The sequence below is a fragment of the Bos javanicus genome, chromosome 15 (genome assembly GCF_032452875.1).
Source record: "Bos javanicus breed banteng chromosome 15, ARS-OSU_banteng_1.0, whole genome shotgun sequence".
NCBI classification, from domain to species: domain Eukaryota; kingdom Metazoa; phylum Chordata; class Mammalia; order Artiodactyla; family Bovidae; genus Bos; species Bos javanicus.
In genome coordinates, this window is record NC_083882.1 from 64,536,878 (window position 1) to 64,550,399 (window position 13,522).

Here is a 13,522-nt window from a genome sequence, read left to right on the forward strand (position 1 = left end):
CATCAGAGGGCCCAAACCTCCACGCTCAGAATGTGCAGAGGTGCGTAGGCGACTTATATCTGCACAGGAGGACAATTCCTGAATCTTTTCCCAATCACATCCCCACATTCCCCACGCCTCCAGCTGACCTGAATCATCATCTTTATTTGTAACCCCATAAATACCCTAGCCCCTTGCCTCTTGGGGGCAGACTTATGACTTGTTCAGCCTCTCCTCCAGTTGTCTCACAAATAAGACCTCTTTTTGCTGCAAAGATGGTGTCTCAGCATTTGGCTTGTTGTGAGTCAGGCAGAGACCTCTTCTACTTTGTCAGTTTTTGTCCCTCTACGGGGTCATTCTCTATCAGACAAATGCATGGTCATTTCTCCTTTCTTAAAACACTCTTATCTTGATCCTGCTTGCCCTGCCAATTGTTTCTATCTCAGCTCTTGTTGCTAAGTCACTTCAGTCATGTCCGACTCTGTGTGACCCCATAGACGGCAGCCCACCAGGCTCCCCCGTCCCTGGGATTCTCTAGGCAAGAACACTGGAGTGGGTTGCCATTTCCTTCTCCAATGCTTGAAAGTGAAAAGTGAAAGGGAAGTAGCTCAGTCGTGTCCAACTCTTCATGACCCCACGGACGGCAGCCCACCAGGCTCCTCCGTCCGTGAGATTTTCCAGGTAAGAGTACTGGAGTGGGGTGCCATCGCCTTCTCCGATCTCAGCTCTATCTGAAGCTGAACTTCCTATAAAGGCATCTACTTCCTGTCTCTAATTCCTCTCCTCCCATTCTCAAACAACTGCAGTCAGGCATCAACCCCTTTTGCTCAACCAAAACTGCAAAATCACCAATACGAAATCGAAATCGTGTTGCTAAATCCTCAGCATGTTGCAAATACTCACACTCCTCTTGACCAATCAACGCTATTTGTCAGGCTCACTCTGCTTCTCCCTCCTACTTCACATGTCTTTGAAGACACCTGGCTTACCAGCTGTTGTTGTTTAGTAGATAAGTTGCGTCCAACTCTTGCGACCCCATGGACTATAGCCGGCCAAGCTCCTCTGTCCATGGGATTCTTGAGGCAAGAATATTGGGGTGGGTTGCCATTTCCTTCTCCACGGGATCTTCCCGACCCAGGAATGGAACCCATGTCCCCTGCACTGGCAGGTAGGCTCTTTACCTCTGAGCCACCAGGAAAGCCTGGCTCACCAGCTACTCTTTTCCAATGTCCTCTGAAAGAAGCCCAAACTTCACAGATTCTTCAGCTACGATCTAGGCTGTTGGCATAGTGAAGACACAAGGGGGTCGAGAAGCTAAGCACCCAAACGTTATACTTAATGGAAGATTTAGGTTTTGTTTTTTAGGCTGCACTGTGTGGCATGCAGGATCTTAGTTCCCCCACCAGGGATCAAACCCATCTCCTCTGCATTGGGAGCATGGAGTCTTAACCACCAGGGAAGTCCCTGGAAGATTTGTTCTAGATCAAAGATTTGTTCTATCAATATGTTAGCCTTCGTGTGCTTGTGCCACTGGGTCCTTGCTCCTCCTCGCCACAGAGGCAGTACCTGGCAGCAGGGGACCCAGCGAGGGGGAAAGGGCAAGAATACCGCACCATTGCTTCTCACTTAGCCGCATTAATTCCAACAACCTCCTAACTGTTTTCTCTTCATCCTTCCTTACTCTGTTCTCAACATAGCACAAATCAGAACTTGTTACTCATCAGCTGAAAACTCTCTACTTTCCATCCCACGCAGAGTAAAATCCCCTGCCTTACCATGTTTGTAAGGTCCCATGCGAAAGGACCCTCTCTGCACCCATCCCTTCCTCCCTCCCCTTACTCCTGCCCCAGCCATCTGTGCTCTCTGCTGACCCTCAAACCTCCCAGCGTGCTCCCACCTTCAGCCCTTGCACCTGCCCTTCACCCTGAAATGCTCCCCTACAGTGTCTCCTGGCTATTGCCCTCAATCTCCATCAAGCACTGTTTACATGTTCTCTCTTCAAGAAACCCTGCTTTCCTCCCACCCTCTGACCATCCTCATCCCTACTTTTTGTTTTCCCCTTCACCTGTCATCTTCTGATACCATATTTTGATTTACTAATAATATTTGTTGTCTGTATCCCCACCCCCAATCCCAAGAGCCTAGGAGGGTGCCTAACACATAATAAGCACTCAAATATTTGACTATATGAATGTCTAGGAAGGACTGTGCCTTTCATCAGATTAGCAAAGAGTTTTGTGCTCCAAAAAACATTTAAAAATTATAAAACATTTCTAAGGACTAAAGCTGTTTGAAACCAAACTAACCCCTTGTTACAGTCCTCAAAGAGCCTTTCTGAGTAGGGACATGGCAACAGAACCAAATATATGTTGCCCTTGGCTTTTTCCAATCCCCCTGCCTTGACAGTGTTGGGGATCCCCTCCTCCCCTGGTCTTGGAAGCCCCTGAATGCTGGCTGGGCAGCAGCCTCCAGCCCCCATGAGAGCACTACCCCCCAGCAGTGGCACAGACAGGACAAAGACCATGAGATTTACCATGCAAGTGGGCACTGTATGTGGAGTACGTGCTGGGAGCAACGAGAACAGCAGTAAATACAGAACAGAAAATAACGATCTTTGAAATGACAACAAACAGGACACATTATCTAAGCACTAACACCTAAGGAGGCGGCTGCCAGACTCTGGTGGGCAGCTCCTCAGGAGAGAGAGGCCGACTTCTTTCCAGGCTGCCTGGTCTTCAGACCTTGTAACTTTTCATCTTTCAGTGCCTTCAAGAATTTATCTGCAGAAGACCAAAACAAACTTAGATGTAGGAGAGAGAAGGGCTTTTTTCTAACACTTCCAAAGCTAGCTTTGGGGAAGCAATCATGTGCTTCCCCACATGAGTCCCAAACCTATTCAGACCCAAGATGGGTGAGGGGGTGGGGGAAACCCCTAAGAGCCAAAACACATCCAAGTGGAGAAATATGTGGTTGAGAAATCCAGGACTTGGAAAGTCCAAGTATTCTAGGAATTTTCTTCTTGAGGCAGTGGGGACGGGGACATAAGAGAGTGCCTGATGAATTGGGGACCGTTCCCATAGCCACATGTACCTAAACATGTAGTTTATTTCACAATGGTGGGGATGCTCTTTCTAGACCCATCTGCCCTCCTCCAGTGGTCAAGTGCTAGACTTAGCCAGACCAGGTGTTGGCAAAGACAAAGTCTGTTGAACAGCCTATGGCTCCTGAATATTCCACAGTGCAATCTGGTCCTTCTGGGAGTAAAACTGGATTTAACAACTTCACTCTGGAACAGGGAGGACTCAGTCAGTTTGCACACTAGAGGAATCCTGCCCACATCAGCACACCTGGTCTGCCCTGGTCTGTCCAAGACTTTAGACCTAAGATCAGATGGCAGAGGCCAGGACCCTGGTGAGAGGGCAGCCAGAGGCATCACAGGAGGTGACCTTCCAGCATTGAGAAATGGATGATCCCAAAGCCCCTCAGTGAGTGTCCTCAGCCTTCTAGGTCTTGCACCTCTCCCTAGAGATCAAACGACCCTCACCTACTTCCCCTCCTTCCACTGAGGACCCCAAGTTAAGATAAACACTGAGCCAGGTCTCTAGAAACAGGGGTTGTCTGTGGGGGTGGACCCCCAGTGTACTACTGTGCAGGAGGCTTAAAGTTCAACCTGGGGGTTGTGATGGACCGAGTTCCAGGTTTAGAGCTCAGAATTCAAAGTAACAAAAAGGCTCAGGGCGGAGGGAGGTTGGAACTTGGGGCAAAAGGGTCCAGATTCACGGTGGAGGAAGAAATTGGTTGAAATCCAGGATGAAGTGTCTGGATTCCGGGGTGGGGGGAGGTTTTGGTTTGGGATCTGGGGTTCCTGGGAACTGGAGTCTGAGCCTAAAGGCCACACTGCGGGTGAGGGGTTCAGGGGGCACGGAGCCAAGGAGGGAGCCGAGGCAGGCTAAGGCGCCAAGGTCACGCACAGCGCTGGGAGTCGAAGCCGTCCCCAGTTATGGTGAGCAGCTCCAGCTCCTTAATCCGGATCTCCAGCTCGCACAACTCCTCGGGGTGGGAGGCAGAGGCTAGCCGGGAGGTCGTGGGGCCAGGAGCCAGCGGGGAGGCCGCTGCCTCAGGCCCCGACGGTGGAGAGTAGAAGAAGCGCAGAGGCTCGTAGGGGATGGAAGCCAGGCCGGAGGGCCAGGGCGGGGGACAAGGGCGCTCACTAGGGGGACCCAGGCCGGGTGGCGGCGGGGGCGCTGGGGCCGAGGGCCCCTGGGGCAGTGACCGGCCCCCCGCCGCCGGCGCCCCTCCCGCCGGCGCGCCTCCAGCCTTCAGCGGCACGAAGAGCTTTTTCCAGATGTTGAAGTCGCTGAGTGGGGACGAGGAGATGCCGCGGTCGTAGAGGGAGGGGAAGTAGAGGGGCGGAGCCGGTCGCTGGCTCATCGTGGGGCTCTGGCTGCCGCGCCGCCCCTTCGGCATCGTTTGAATGGGAAGCTGCGTGGGAGGAACCCCGTGCCAGGAGACGCGAGCCCGGCCCCGAGTCGCCGGGATTCCGAGGTTCCACAGGCCACGCCCCGAGGGAGCGGCCCCGCCCCCACACAGTCGGGGTTTTCAAGTCCGGCTGGCCACGCCCCAGAATGTGGCCCGCCGACGGCCCCTGGAGTGAGAAAGACCATCCTAGTAGAGGGACTGGGGAATCGGGTGGATCCGGTCTGTTGTGCTGCTCATCCCCTACCGGCGATCACTCACCGTCCTCGACGACAGCAGCTCCACGTCCTCCAGACCCCGGCCAGGTCCCGCCCCAAGACTCCCGCTACCACCACTGAATTTCACAAGCCTCACTTGTGTTATTGCACCCCTGACTCCTGCTCTCTCATCCCACTATGCTGCTAAGTCACTTCAGTCGTGTCCGACTCTGTGCGACCCCATAGAGGGCAGCCCATCAGGCTCCCCGGTCCCTGGGATTCTCCAGGCAAGACCACTGGAGTGGGTTGCCATTTCCTTCTCCAATGCAGGAAAGTGAAAAGTGAAATCGAAGTGGCTCAGTCGTGTCCGACTCTTAGTGACCCCATGGACTGCAGCCTACCAGGCTCCTCCATCCATGGGATTTTCCAGGCAAGAGCACTGGAGTGGGGTGCCATTGCCTTCTCCGGCATCCCACTATAACCTCATCCAAAAGTAGGAAGCCGCGAGAGGAGACTCTGAGAGGAGACTTTCTTCCGTCTTCCTGTCCTTTCACGTGTTTGTGCCTGCGTGTGTGCTCAATCGTGTCAGACTCTTTGCGACCCCATAGACTGTAGCCCACCAGGCTCCTCTGTCCATGGAATTTTCCAGGCAAGAACACTGGAGTGGGTTGCCATTTCCTAGCCAGGGGATCTTCTCCACCCAGGGATTGAATTTGCCTTGGCAGGTGGATTCTTTCCCACTGTGCCACCTGGGAAGCCTCTCTCCTCTTATAGGGAGAAAAAAAAAAAAAAAATCCTAGAAACTTGCCCCCTGCATCAGCATACTTCTCTTACCACCCCTCCTTGCAGAGAAGTCTGGGGAAACAAGTATCTGACTTTACATTCTCTGTAACAGAAGAAGCAGGTTGATGGGAATAGCTGTTAGAACCAACCCAAGTTTTCACCAAATTTCCCAGTGTTGTGGACAATTCTGGGGAAAAAAAAGGAGAGAGAGCGAGCCTCTTATGGATTTGTAATAGATCTGACCTAGGTGTCTTTAGTGAAATGCAGTTTAGTTTTCTTCCAAACATTGCCTATCAGGAGCTAAAAGGCAGTCAACAAACCACCAATAGGAAATTCTGCAGAGCAACCCTCAAAGAGCTCAGTTATTTAAGGTGACTTGGATATACTGCCCAAGGACATGCCCAGCTCATTTAAATAGTAGCCTGTATTAGTCATAGAGGGAAAAATCTCTGCCTAATGATATTGAGGTGAATGAACAAAGATGGGTAGGGGCCAGTTTAGTCTGTTGGTCAGTTAGATCAAGATCTGAGTCAGATCCAGGTCCAATAGCAAATACTGTGTGGGTGTATGTGTGTGTAGCAGCAAAGCAGAGTCAAATGTCTTGGAGTGGTGAGTTGCTTGACTTCTAAGGTGGTTTTCTGCAAAATAAAAGAACCAGGCGGCCTCATAGGGTTGTTTCTGATGATCAGATGGAAGACAATAGTGTGTGTGAAGAACTTGTAAATGTATGTATTCTGTCCAAATATAAGAGCAGTTCCCATTGATGGGCTTGTCTGAAACTAAGAAGCTTTTTCTTCCCATACTCACCTGTAAGCTTCTTGAGGGTGAGGATCTGGCCCAAGGATCTTATAATGCTGGCATATAATAGTGGTGGTGGAATGGCTTAGTCACCAAGTCGTGTCTGACTCTTATGACCCCATGGACTGTATGTAGCTCGCCAGGCTCCTCTGTCCATGGGATTTTCCAGGCAAGAGTACTGGAGTGGGTTGCCATTTCCTTCTCCAGGGGATCTTGCCAACGCAGGGATCAATCCCAGGTCCCCTGCATTTCAGGCAGATTCTTTACCAACTGAGCCACCAGGGCATATAATAGGGCTCAATAAATATTTGGGCACTTTTAAAACAGTGTTATTTATTGTGGGACCTGAAGGAGATCAGAATATACCACCACAAAATACACCACTTTGGCATAAGAATTATTTTAAGTTGAAGTTAATTGAGAAAAAACAGACACAGGAGTTACTCTGTCCTCTCCTTTTCTGCCTAAAAGCAGGGCATAAATTTCCCCTTTTAAAGGTTACAGAATTTCCTTTGTAAAGATAAAATAAATTTCCCTTTGTGGAGGTGTCCCCAACCCCCTCTCCCACGCCAGAATAAGGAGACAACTCTTATCACTGGAAATGGCCCTAACTTGAGACTGCATAACAGAGCCTTACCAAGCAAACTTTATCTTCCATAAGTCTCCCCCATTTATTGGGTTGGCCAAAAAGTTCGTTTGGGTTTTTCTGTAAGATCTTACTAAAAAACTTGCATCAACTTTTTGTCCAATCCAATCTTTACCTTCCCACAGTTTACCCAGAAATGAAAATCCCTGGAAACCCAAGCCCTTCCCTTTGTCTTCTTCACAGTCTATCTCCCTTGTTGAAATGGTTTACGAGCTCTCAAGCCTAAACACTTCTTTGGGTTTTCACTAGTGTTGTGTAAGGCCCACATGTGTGTGCATAATAAACTTTTTCTCCTGTTAATCTGTCTTTTGCTGCTTTAATTCTCATGACCCAGCTACTGAATCTGAAGTAGCAGAGGAGGTTTTTTCCCACCTCTACAGAACCGTAGTAATGGTGAGAACCAGGGTCTGAGATTCAGACCTGGGACCAAGCTGTGAATCCACTGTGTATTTGGCTGTGTGGGTCAACCTTTCTGAATCTCAGTTTTTCATCCATACAGTGGGAATAGTAATGGTACCTACTTGCTTGGGTTGGCAAGATTAAATGAGACAATCTAAGTACCTGGGCATAGTACCTATATTAGCTCTTGTTACATGTTGAAGATCCTTAGAATGGAAAGAGACTTTGCATTCAGTTCAGTTCAGTTCAGTAGCTCAGTCGTGTCCGACTCTTTGCGACCCCATGAATCGCAGCACGCCAGGCCTCCCTGTCCATCACCAACTCCCGGAGTCCACTCAAACTCACATCCATCGAGTCAGTGATGCCATCCAGCCATCTCATCCTCTGTCGTCCCCTTCTCCTCCTGCCCCCAATCCCTCCCAGCATCAGTCTTTTTCAATGAGTCAACTCTTGGCATGAGGTGGCCAAAGTACTGGAGTTTCAGCTTTAGCATCATTCCTTCCAAAGAAGTTTTATTAAATGATGTAATATAATCAGACGTTTTTATGTGTATTTCTCCTTTCAAAGAGAGAAAGCTTCCAGATGTTTTTTCTTAGCTCCAAGATAATCTAAAGATTTGACACTGGATGGCTTAATCATAACACCATTGTATTAGACCATGGGTTTATAAAGAGGTTGTTTCCTGTAACAAGCACACCGCAAGAAAACTCAGGTGCCACAATGGATAAACCTGAGTTTGGAGGTGAAGTCCAAATGGAGCCATAACAAACCATGGTTGTTAAGAAAAACGCCTACAGATTATTTCTGCAAACAAAGGTCCAGGAAATTCAAGTTGCTAAAGAAAAGATAAAGCAGGCTTATGTTCATTTTAAACAGAATCTTTCTCTCCTGGAGTCCAAAGCTGTTGTATAACCTGCCTCTCCCCCCAAATCCCCATTTAGTGCCATTGTATTGGGATTGAGGGAGTCAATTCCTAACACCCCTGCCCACTGCTTGCATTTGGAATCAAGACACACATGAGGCCTTTTTTGCTGATGAAGTTCAGTTAGAAGATGTGGTTAGAGGTCTGGTAGCCAGCTAGGCTTACTGATACTGCACCTCTTGATAGACCTCACCCACCAGCGCAAGGCCCTGTGGGAAAACCACAGGCTTTGTGTGCAGAGAAAGGGCCTTCATGGGCACAGTGAAGAGACTGCCAAGAGACTGCCAAGAACCAACCCGATCCTTTCTCTGAACTCTCTAAGCAGGGCTGTCCTTTCTCCACTCTCTAGAGGAGAGGGGCCAGGAGTGTCACTCTTCATAAGACATCAAGATGGAAGTTCCTCCCAAAACTGATTTAAACTCTATTTACCTAGTTTGCCTCTCTGCAGTTGGAGTTTGTAAATTTTCCATTGCCACATCCCTCTCCAGCCTGGCAGTTCTGGGGTGCTGTCTGCCTGGCTCCCTCAGTCGTGGGACTGCTGAAGATGGTACAGAAGACTTCCCCTGGGAGTACCCTTTCCCTCCATCACTCTAGTTCTGCATCTAGATACACTGCTGGCCAGCACACCTTCTCTAGGGTCTCTGCCTCTTCAGGGGTACATCAGGATTTTCCATGCCTGCCTTGGCTCTGGATGGCTTTTAGGGAAATACAGTGGCTTGAAATATAACAGAGTTGTTATGGACAGAATAACAACTCTTTTGTGTCCACCCAAATTCTCATGATGGAAAAGGCAATGGCACCCCACTCCAGTACGCTTGCCTGGAAAATCCCATGGACAGAGGAGCCTGGTAGGTTGCAGTCCATGGGGTCTCGAAGAGTCAGACATGACTGAGCGGCTTCACTTTCACTTTTCACTTTCATGCATTGGAGAAGGAAATGGCAACCCACTCCAGTACTCTTGCCTGGAGAATCCCAGGGACAGGGGAGCTTGGTGGGCTGCCGTCTGTGGGATTGCACAGAGTCAGACACAAGTGAAGTGACTTAGCAGCAGCAGCAGCAGCAAATTCATATGAAATCCTGACTCCCATTGGGAGGGTATTAGGAAGTGGTTATGTCCTGAAGACACAGCCCTCATACATGAGATGAGTGCCCTGAGAATAAGAGAGCTCTCTTGCCCTTCCACCATGTGAGGACACAGAAGACCACTGCCAGTGAACCAGGAAGTGGCATCTCACCAGACACCAAGTTCACTGGAGCTGTTATCTGGGCCTTCCCAGCCCCCAGAACTGTGAGATAGAAATGTTTGTTATTTAAGCCATGCAGCCTATGGTATTTTTTATATAGCTGCCTGAACAGACTGAGACAAGAGTCAATGCTTGAATCAGGATTCTCTGTGACTCCAGGAAAATCATACTAGCTCCCTGACCCTCCATCTTCTGACCTGTAAAGTGAAGACAGTATCTGCTTGATAAGCAGTACCTGGGACACATCTCTGGTGCTCAGTGAGGTGTGACTGATTAGTTTTCACTTCCACATGGATTCCTTCGTTCATCATGAGGTCCTGGTAAATTGATGAGAAAAATGGATCAGGAGGGGTCCCTCCTTGAAAATCAGACCCCCTCCAGGTTGAGAGGACTTCCCTGGTGGCTTAGATGGTAAAGAATCTGCCTGCAATGTGAGAGAACTGGGTTCGATCCCTGGGTTCAGAAGATCCTCTGGAGGAGGGCATGACAACGCACTCCAGTATTCTTGCCTGGAGAATCCCATGGACAGAGGAGCCTGGCGGGCTACAGCCCATGGGGTTGCAAAGAGTTGGACATGACTGAGTGACTAAGCAGCAGCAGAAGCCAGGTTGAAAAGCCCTACACCCTAGAACCTGATTCCTTGTTGTCCTGCTGAAGACACTGATAGGGAAACCACAGAATGCATTTCAGGATGTAGTGCTGAAGGTTCTCCCATCTTTGTGCAGAAATAATTCAGTGAGAGGCAGAGTGATAGCTTCAGTTCAGTTCAGTCACTCAGTCGTGTCCAACTCTTTGCACCCCATGGACTGCAGTACACCAGGCCTCCCTGTCCATCACCAACTCCAGAGTTTATTCAAACTCATGTCCATTGAGTCAGTGATGCCATCCAACCATCTCATCCTTTGTCGTCCCCTTCTCCTCCTGCCCTCAATCTTTCCCAGCATCAGGGTCTTTTCAAGTGAGTCAGTTCTTCGCATGACCAAAGTATTGGAGTTTCACCTTCAACATCAGTCCTTCCAGTGAATATTCAGGACTGATTTCCTTTAGGGTGGACTGGTTGGATCTCCTTGTAGTCCAAGGGACTCTCAAGAGTCTTTTTAGTAACTGAAACTTCTCAGAAGTCCAAGTGGGGAGGAAAGGGAGTGCCACCCTGAGAACTTAGTGGGCTACAGTTCTTTAATCAAAGGAAGAGGTGGGGGCGAAGACCACATTGTTCCTCATTCTTGAGTAGACATCGAGCATCCATCAGCTCCTCCTCTACACTGAGCAGGGGAGTTTTCTTATCTCTACATAGTCAAACTGGAACTGTTGCCGTTGTTGTTCAGTTGCTCAGTCGAGTCCAACTCTTTGTGACACCATGGACTGTGGCCTGCCAGGCTCCTCTGTCCATGGGATGCTCCAGGCATGGAGAATACTGGAAGGGATTGTCATGCCCCCTTCCAGGGGATCTTCCCAAACCAGGGATCAAACCCAGGTCTCCTGCATTGCAGGTGGATTCTTTACCCTCTGAGCCACCAGAGAAGCCCAATGCCACTACAGAAATGAGAAACACGTGGTAACATATAGTAAAATATGGTAAATCATGTCAAGTTTCAGTAAAATGTCACCTTTCTCCTATATATATGTGTGTGTGTGTGTATATATATATATATATATTTTTTTTTTTTTTCCTATTTTGTCCACAGTGGGTCTTAGTTGTGGCATGTAGTATCTTTAGTTGCGGCATATGAACTCTTAGTTGTGGCATGTGGGATCTAGTTCCCTGACCAGGGATTGAGCCCAGGCCCCCTGCACTGGGAGTGCATGGTCTTAGCCACCGGACCAGACGACCAAGGAAGCCCCCACCTTTCGTCTATATTTCTGCTCTTAGTACATGCAGAAAAAGCCCCTTCTTGAGAATCATTAACTTGATTTTGATGAGTATGATATAGGTCTTATTCCATCATGGGGGCATGTCTCATGCTTCTGAGGCACAGTTTTGTTGCCAAGCAAGTCTGTGTGGTTTTGTTGCTAGGCAAAGCCTGCTTGCTTTCTTTGCTGAGCAAGCCTGCTTTCTTGAGTGATCATTAACTTACTGGAGTCTTCCATACTTTGTACTTAAGATCCCCGCTGGAGTTAACTATTTAGTCATCTACTTTGTCTCTACTCTGTCCCTATGGTGTGTGTGTTAGTTGCTGTCGTGTCTGACTGTGACCCCACAGACCGTAGCCCGCCAGGCTTCTCTGTCCATGGAATTTTCCCAGCAAGAATACTGGAGAGGATTGCCATTCCCTTCTCCAAAGGAACTTCCCAACCCAGGGATCGAACCCTGGTCTCCTGCATCACAGGCAAGAAGATTCTTTACTGTTTGAGCTACAGGGAAGTCGTCCCTATGGTAGTAAACATATAAAGAGAGGCTACTGTGTACCAGGTACTTGTCATCACTCACTTTATCTTTCTAACAACCCCTAGAAGTAGGTGTCATTATCCCCATTTTCCAGCTGTGGAAACTGAGGCACACAAGGTTCAGTTACTTACCCGAAGTCCTGTGGCTGGTTAGCCTCAGAGCTGGTGTTCCACACAGGCAGACTGACTCCAGGGCCCACTCCCTCCCACAGCTTCCCAGAAGTTGCCTCAGCCCTCAGGCAAGGCCACCTTCCTGGCCTCTGGCTTCCCATCCTCTTCTTGGCACGGGGCTGGCTCTAACTGGAAGTTACTTGTACCACAGTTCAAGGGCCCAGCTATTCTGGGAACCATGGAACAGTCTTTTCTTTATTACTTATTTGAATTAACCATTGTGTTGGTCTGAACCTCAGGGGTGGGGCAGAGGCATTCCCACCTCCCTTCCCAATACCCACTATTTAAAGAAAGTTTCTTAAAACTGCAGCCTAGCCATTTTTCTTGTTTCTCTTGGTTGGATATGTTCCTCTGCATTCTAAGTGTTAGTACAATTTTTAATAAACCAAACCCCGGGAGGTAGATTGGCTGGCATGGAGAATGCAGGGGCTTGGAAGATGAGACCCAAGTCTGAGTCCCATCAGCCAGCATGAACTAGTGGTGAAACCCTGGGTGAAATAACTGTCAGTAACACTTGCTGTCCACTTGGTGTGTTTTCATGTTACACTGATGGTTACAATTGTAGGGTAGGTCGTCAGAATTTTCTGTTCACAAGCAACAGAGGTTGATATTGAGGATTTATACAGAGGGATATGAGATAGCTCATGGAATTAAAAGCTTAAGATTTAGGTTTAGAAGATGCAGAGACCAGGGTAATCTTGTGGGTCCAGGTAAGGAGAAGAAATCAACAGCCTGTTCAGTGTGGCAACTCGGGTGGTAAATGCTATTGGCTGGCTATTTTCGATGACTGTTTTTAACCCTTTCTGCTGCCAGCCCCCTTGAAGCTAGGGACAGCCATGAGACACAGATCCAGTCAGAACACATACCTGAGAGCTTTCTGAGAAGGGTTTTACTTTCCCAATAAGAGGGACAGAAACAACTGGAACCTTCTCCTGCTCTTGTCTGCCTGCCTTGAGCCCAGATGCAATGCTGGGACCTGCCTTGAACCCAGATGCAATGCCGGGACTTCTGCAGTCATTTTATGATCAGGAAGGAAAGACCAAAATTAGCACAAATATCCCAGCCCAGACATCACTGAGCAGCTGAATCAACTGCCAGCGGCTGCCCACCCCCAGGCTGAGTGCCGTGGGCCCACCACCCCACTCGGTGAAATGGACAGGGACTGCAGTTTGTAAACACTCTGATGGGTTTGGGTACAGACAATACTATGCACGGGCTGTGCTAAGTCACTTCAGTCCTGTCCGACTCTTTGTGACCCTACAGACTGTAGTTCACCAGGCTCCTCTGTCCATGGGATTCTCCAGCAGTGTGGAGTGGAGTGTGCTGGAGTGTGCTGCCATGCTCTCCTCCTCCGGGGGATCTTCCCGACCCAGGTATAGAACCTGCGTCTTGTATCTCCTGCATTGGCAGGCAGATTCTTTACCACTAGCGCCAACTGGGAAGCCCCAGTACTATGCATAGTTACTGAGAAAAATGAACTCATATACATACAGTGCCTAGACTAGTGCCTGGCACACAGTAA

General features: G+C 49.0%; 1 protein-coding gene across 2 annotated transcripts; it reads right to left on the bottom strand.

The window, feature by feature from the left end:
• Positions 1-2,507: 2,507 nt before the first annotated feature.
• C15H11orf91 (chromosome 15 C11orf91 homolog) lies at positions 2,508-7,523 on the bottom strand. Of its 2 annotated transcripts, XR_009729672.1 has the most exons (3): positions 3,951-7,523; positions 3,070-3,265; positions 2,672-2,759 (listed from the first exon to the last, which is right to left on the bottom strand). XR_009729672.1 is itself a non-coding variant. In XM_061381089.1 (2 exons), exons 1-2 carry the CDS (start codon positions 4,444-4,446, stop codon positions 2,674-2,676), a joined length of 582 nt encoding a protein of 193 aa, XP_061237073.1. In that variant the 5' UTR covers positions 4,447-7,519; the 3' UTR covers positions 2,508-2,673. The 2 variants fall into 2 exon arrangements, 1 of the variants encoding a protein (XP_061237073.1); XM_061381089.1 differs by lacking the exon at positions 3,070-3,265 and having other exon boundaries at positions 2,508-2,759; positions 3,951-7,519.
• Between the last annotated feature and the right edge of the window lie 5,999 nt (positions 7,524-13,522).

What these genes read in the sequence shown, in the direction of transcription:
- C15H11orf91 (XM_061381089.1), bottom strand. Translation starts at nt 4,446, where the DNA reads ATGCCGAAGGGGCGGCGCGGCAGCCAGAGCCCCACGATGAGCCAGCGA. An exon ending in CGGCTTCGACTCCCAGCGCT is followed by an intron (nt 2,760 to 3,950) that starts GTGCGTGACCTT and finishes GGTCTTCTGCAG; the next exon opens with ATAAATTCTTGAAGGCACTG.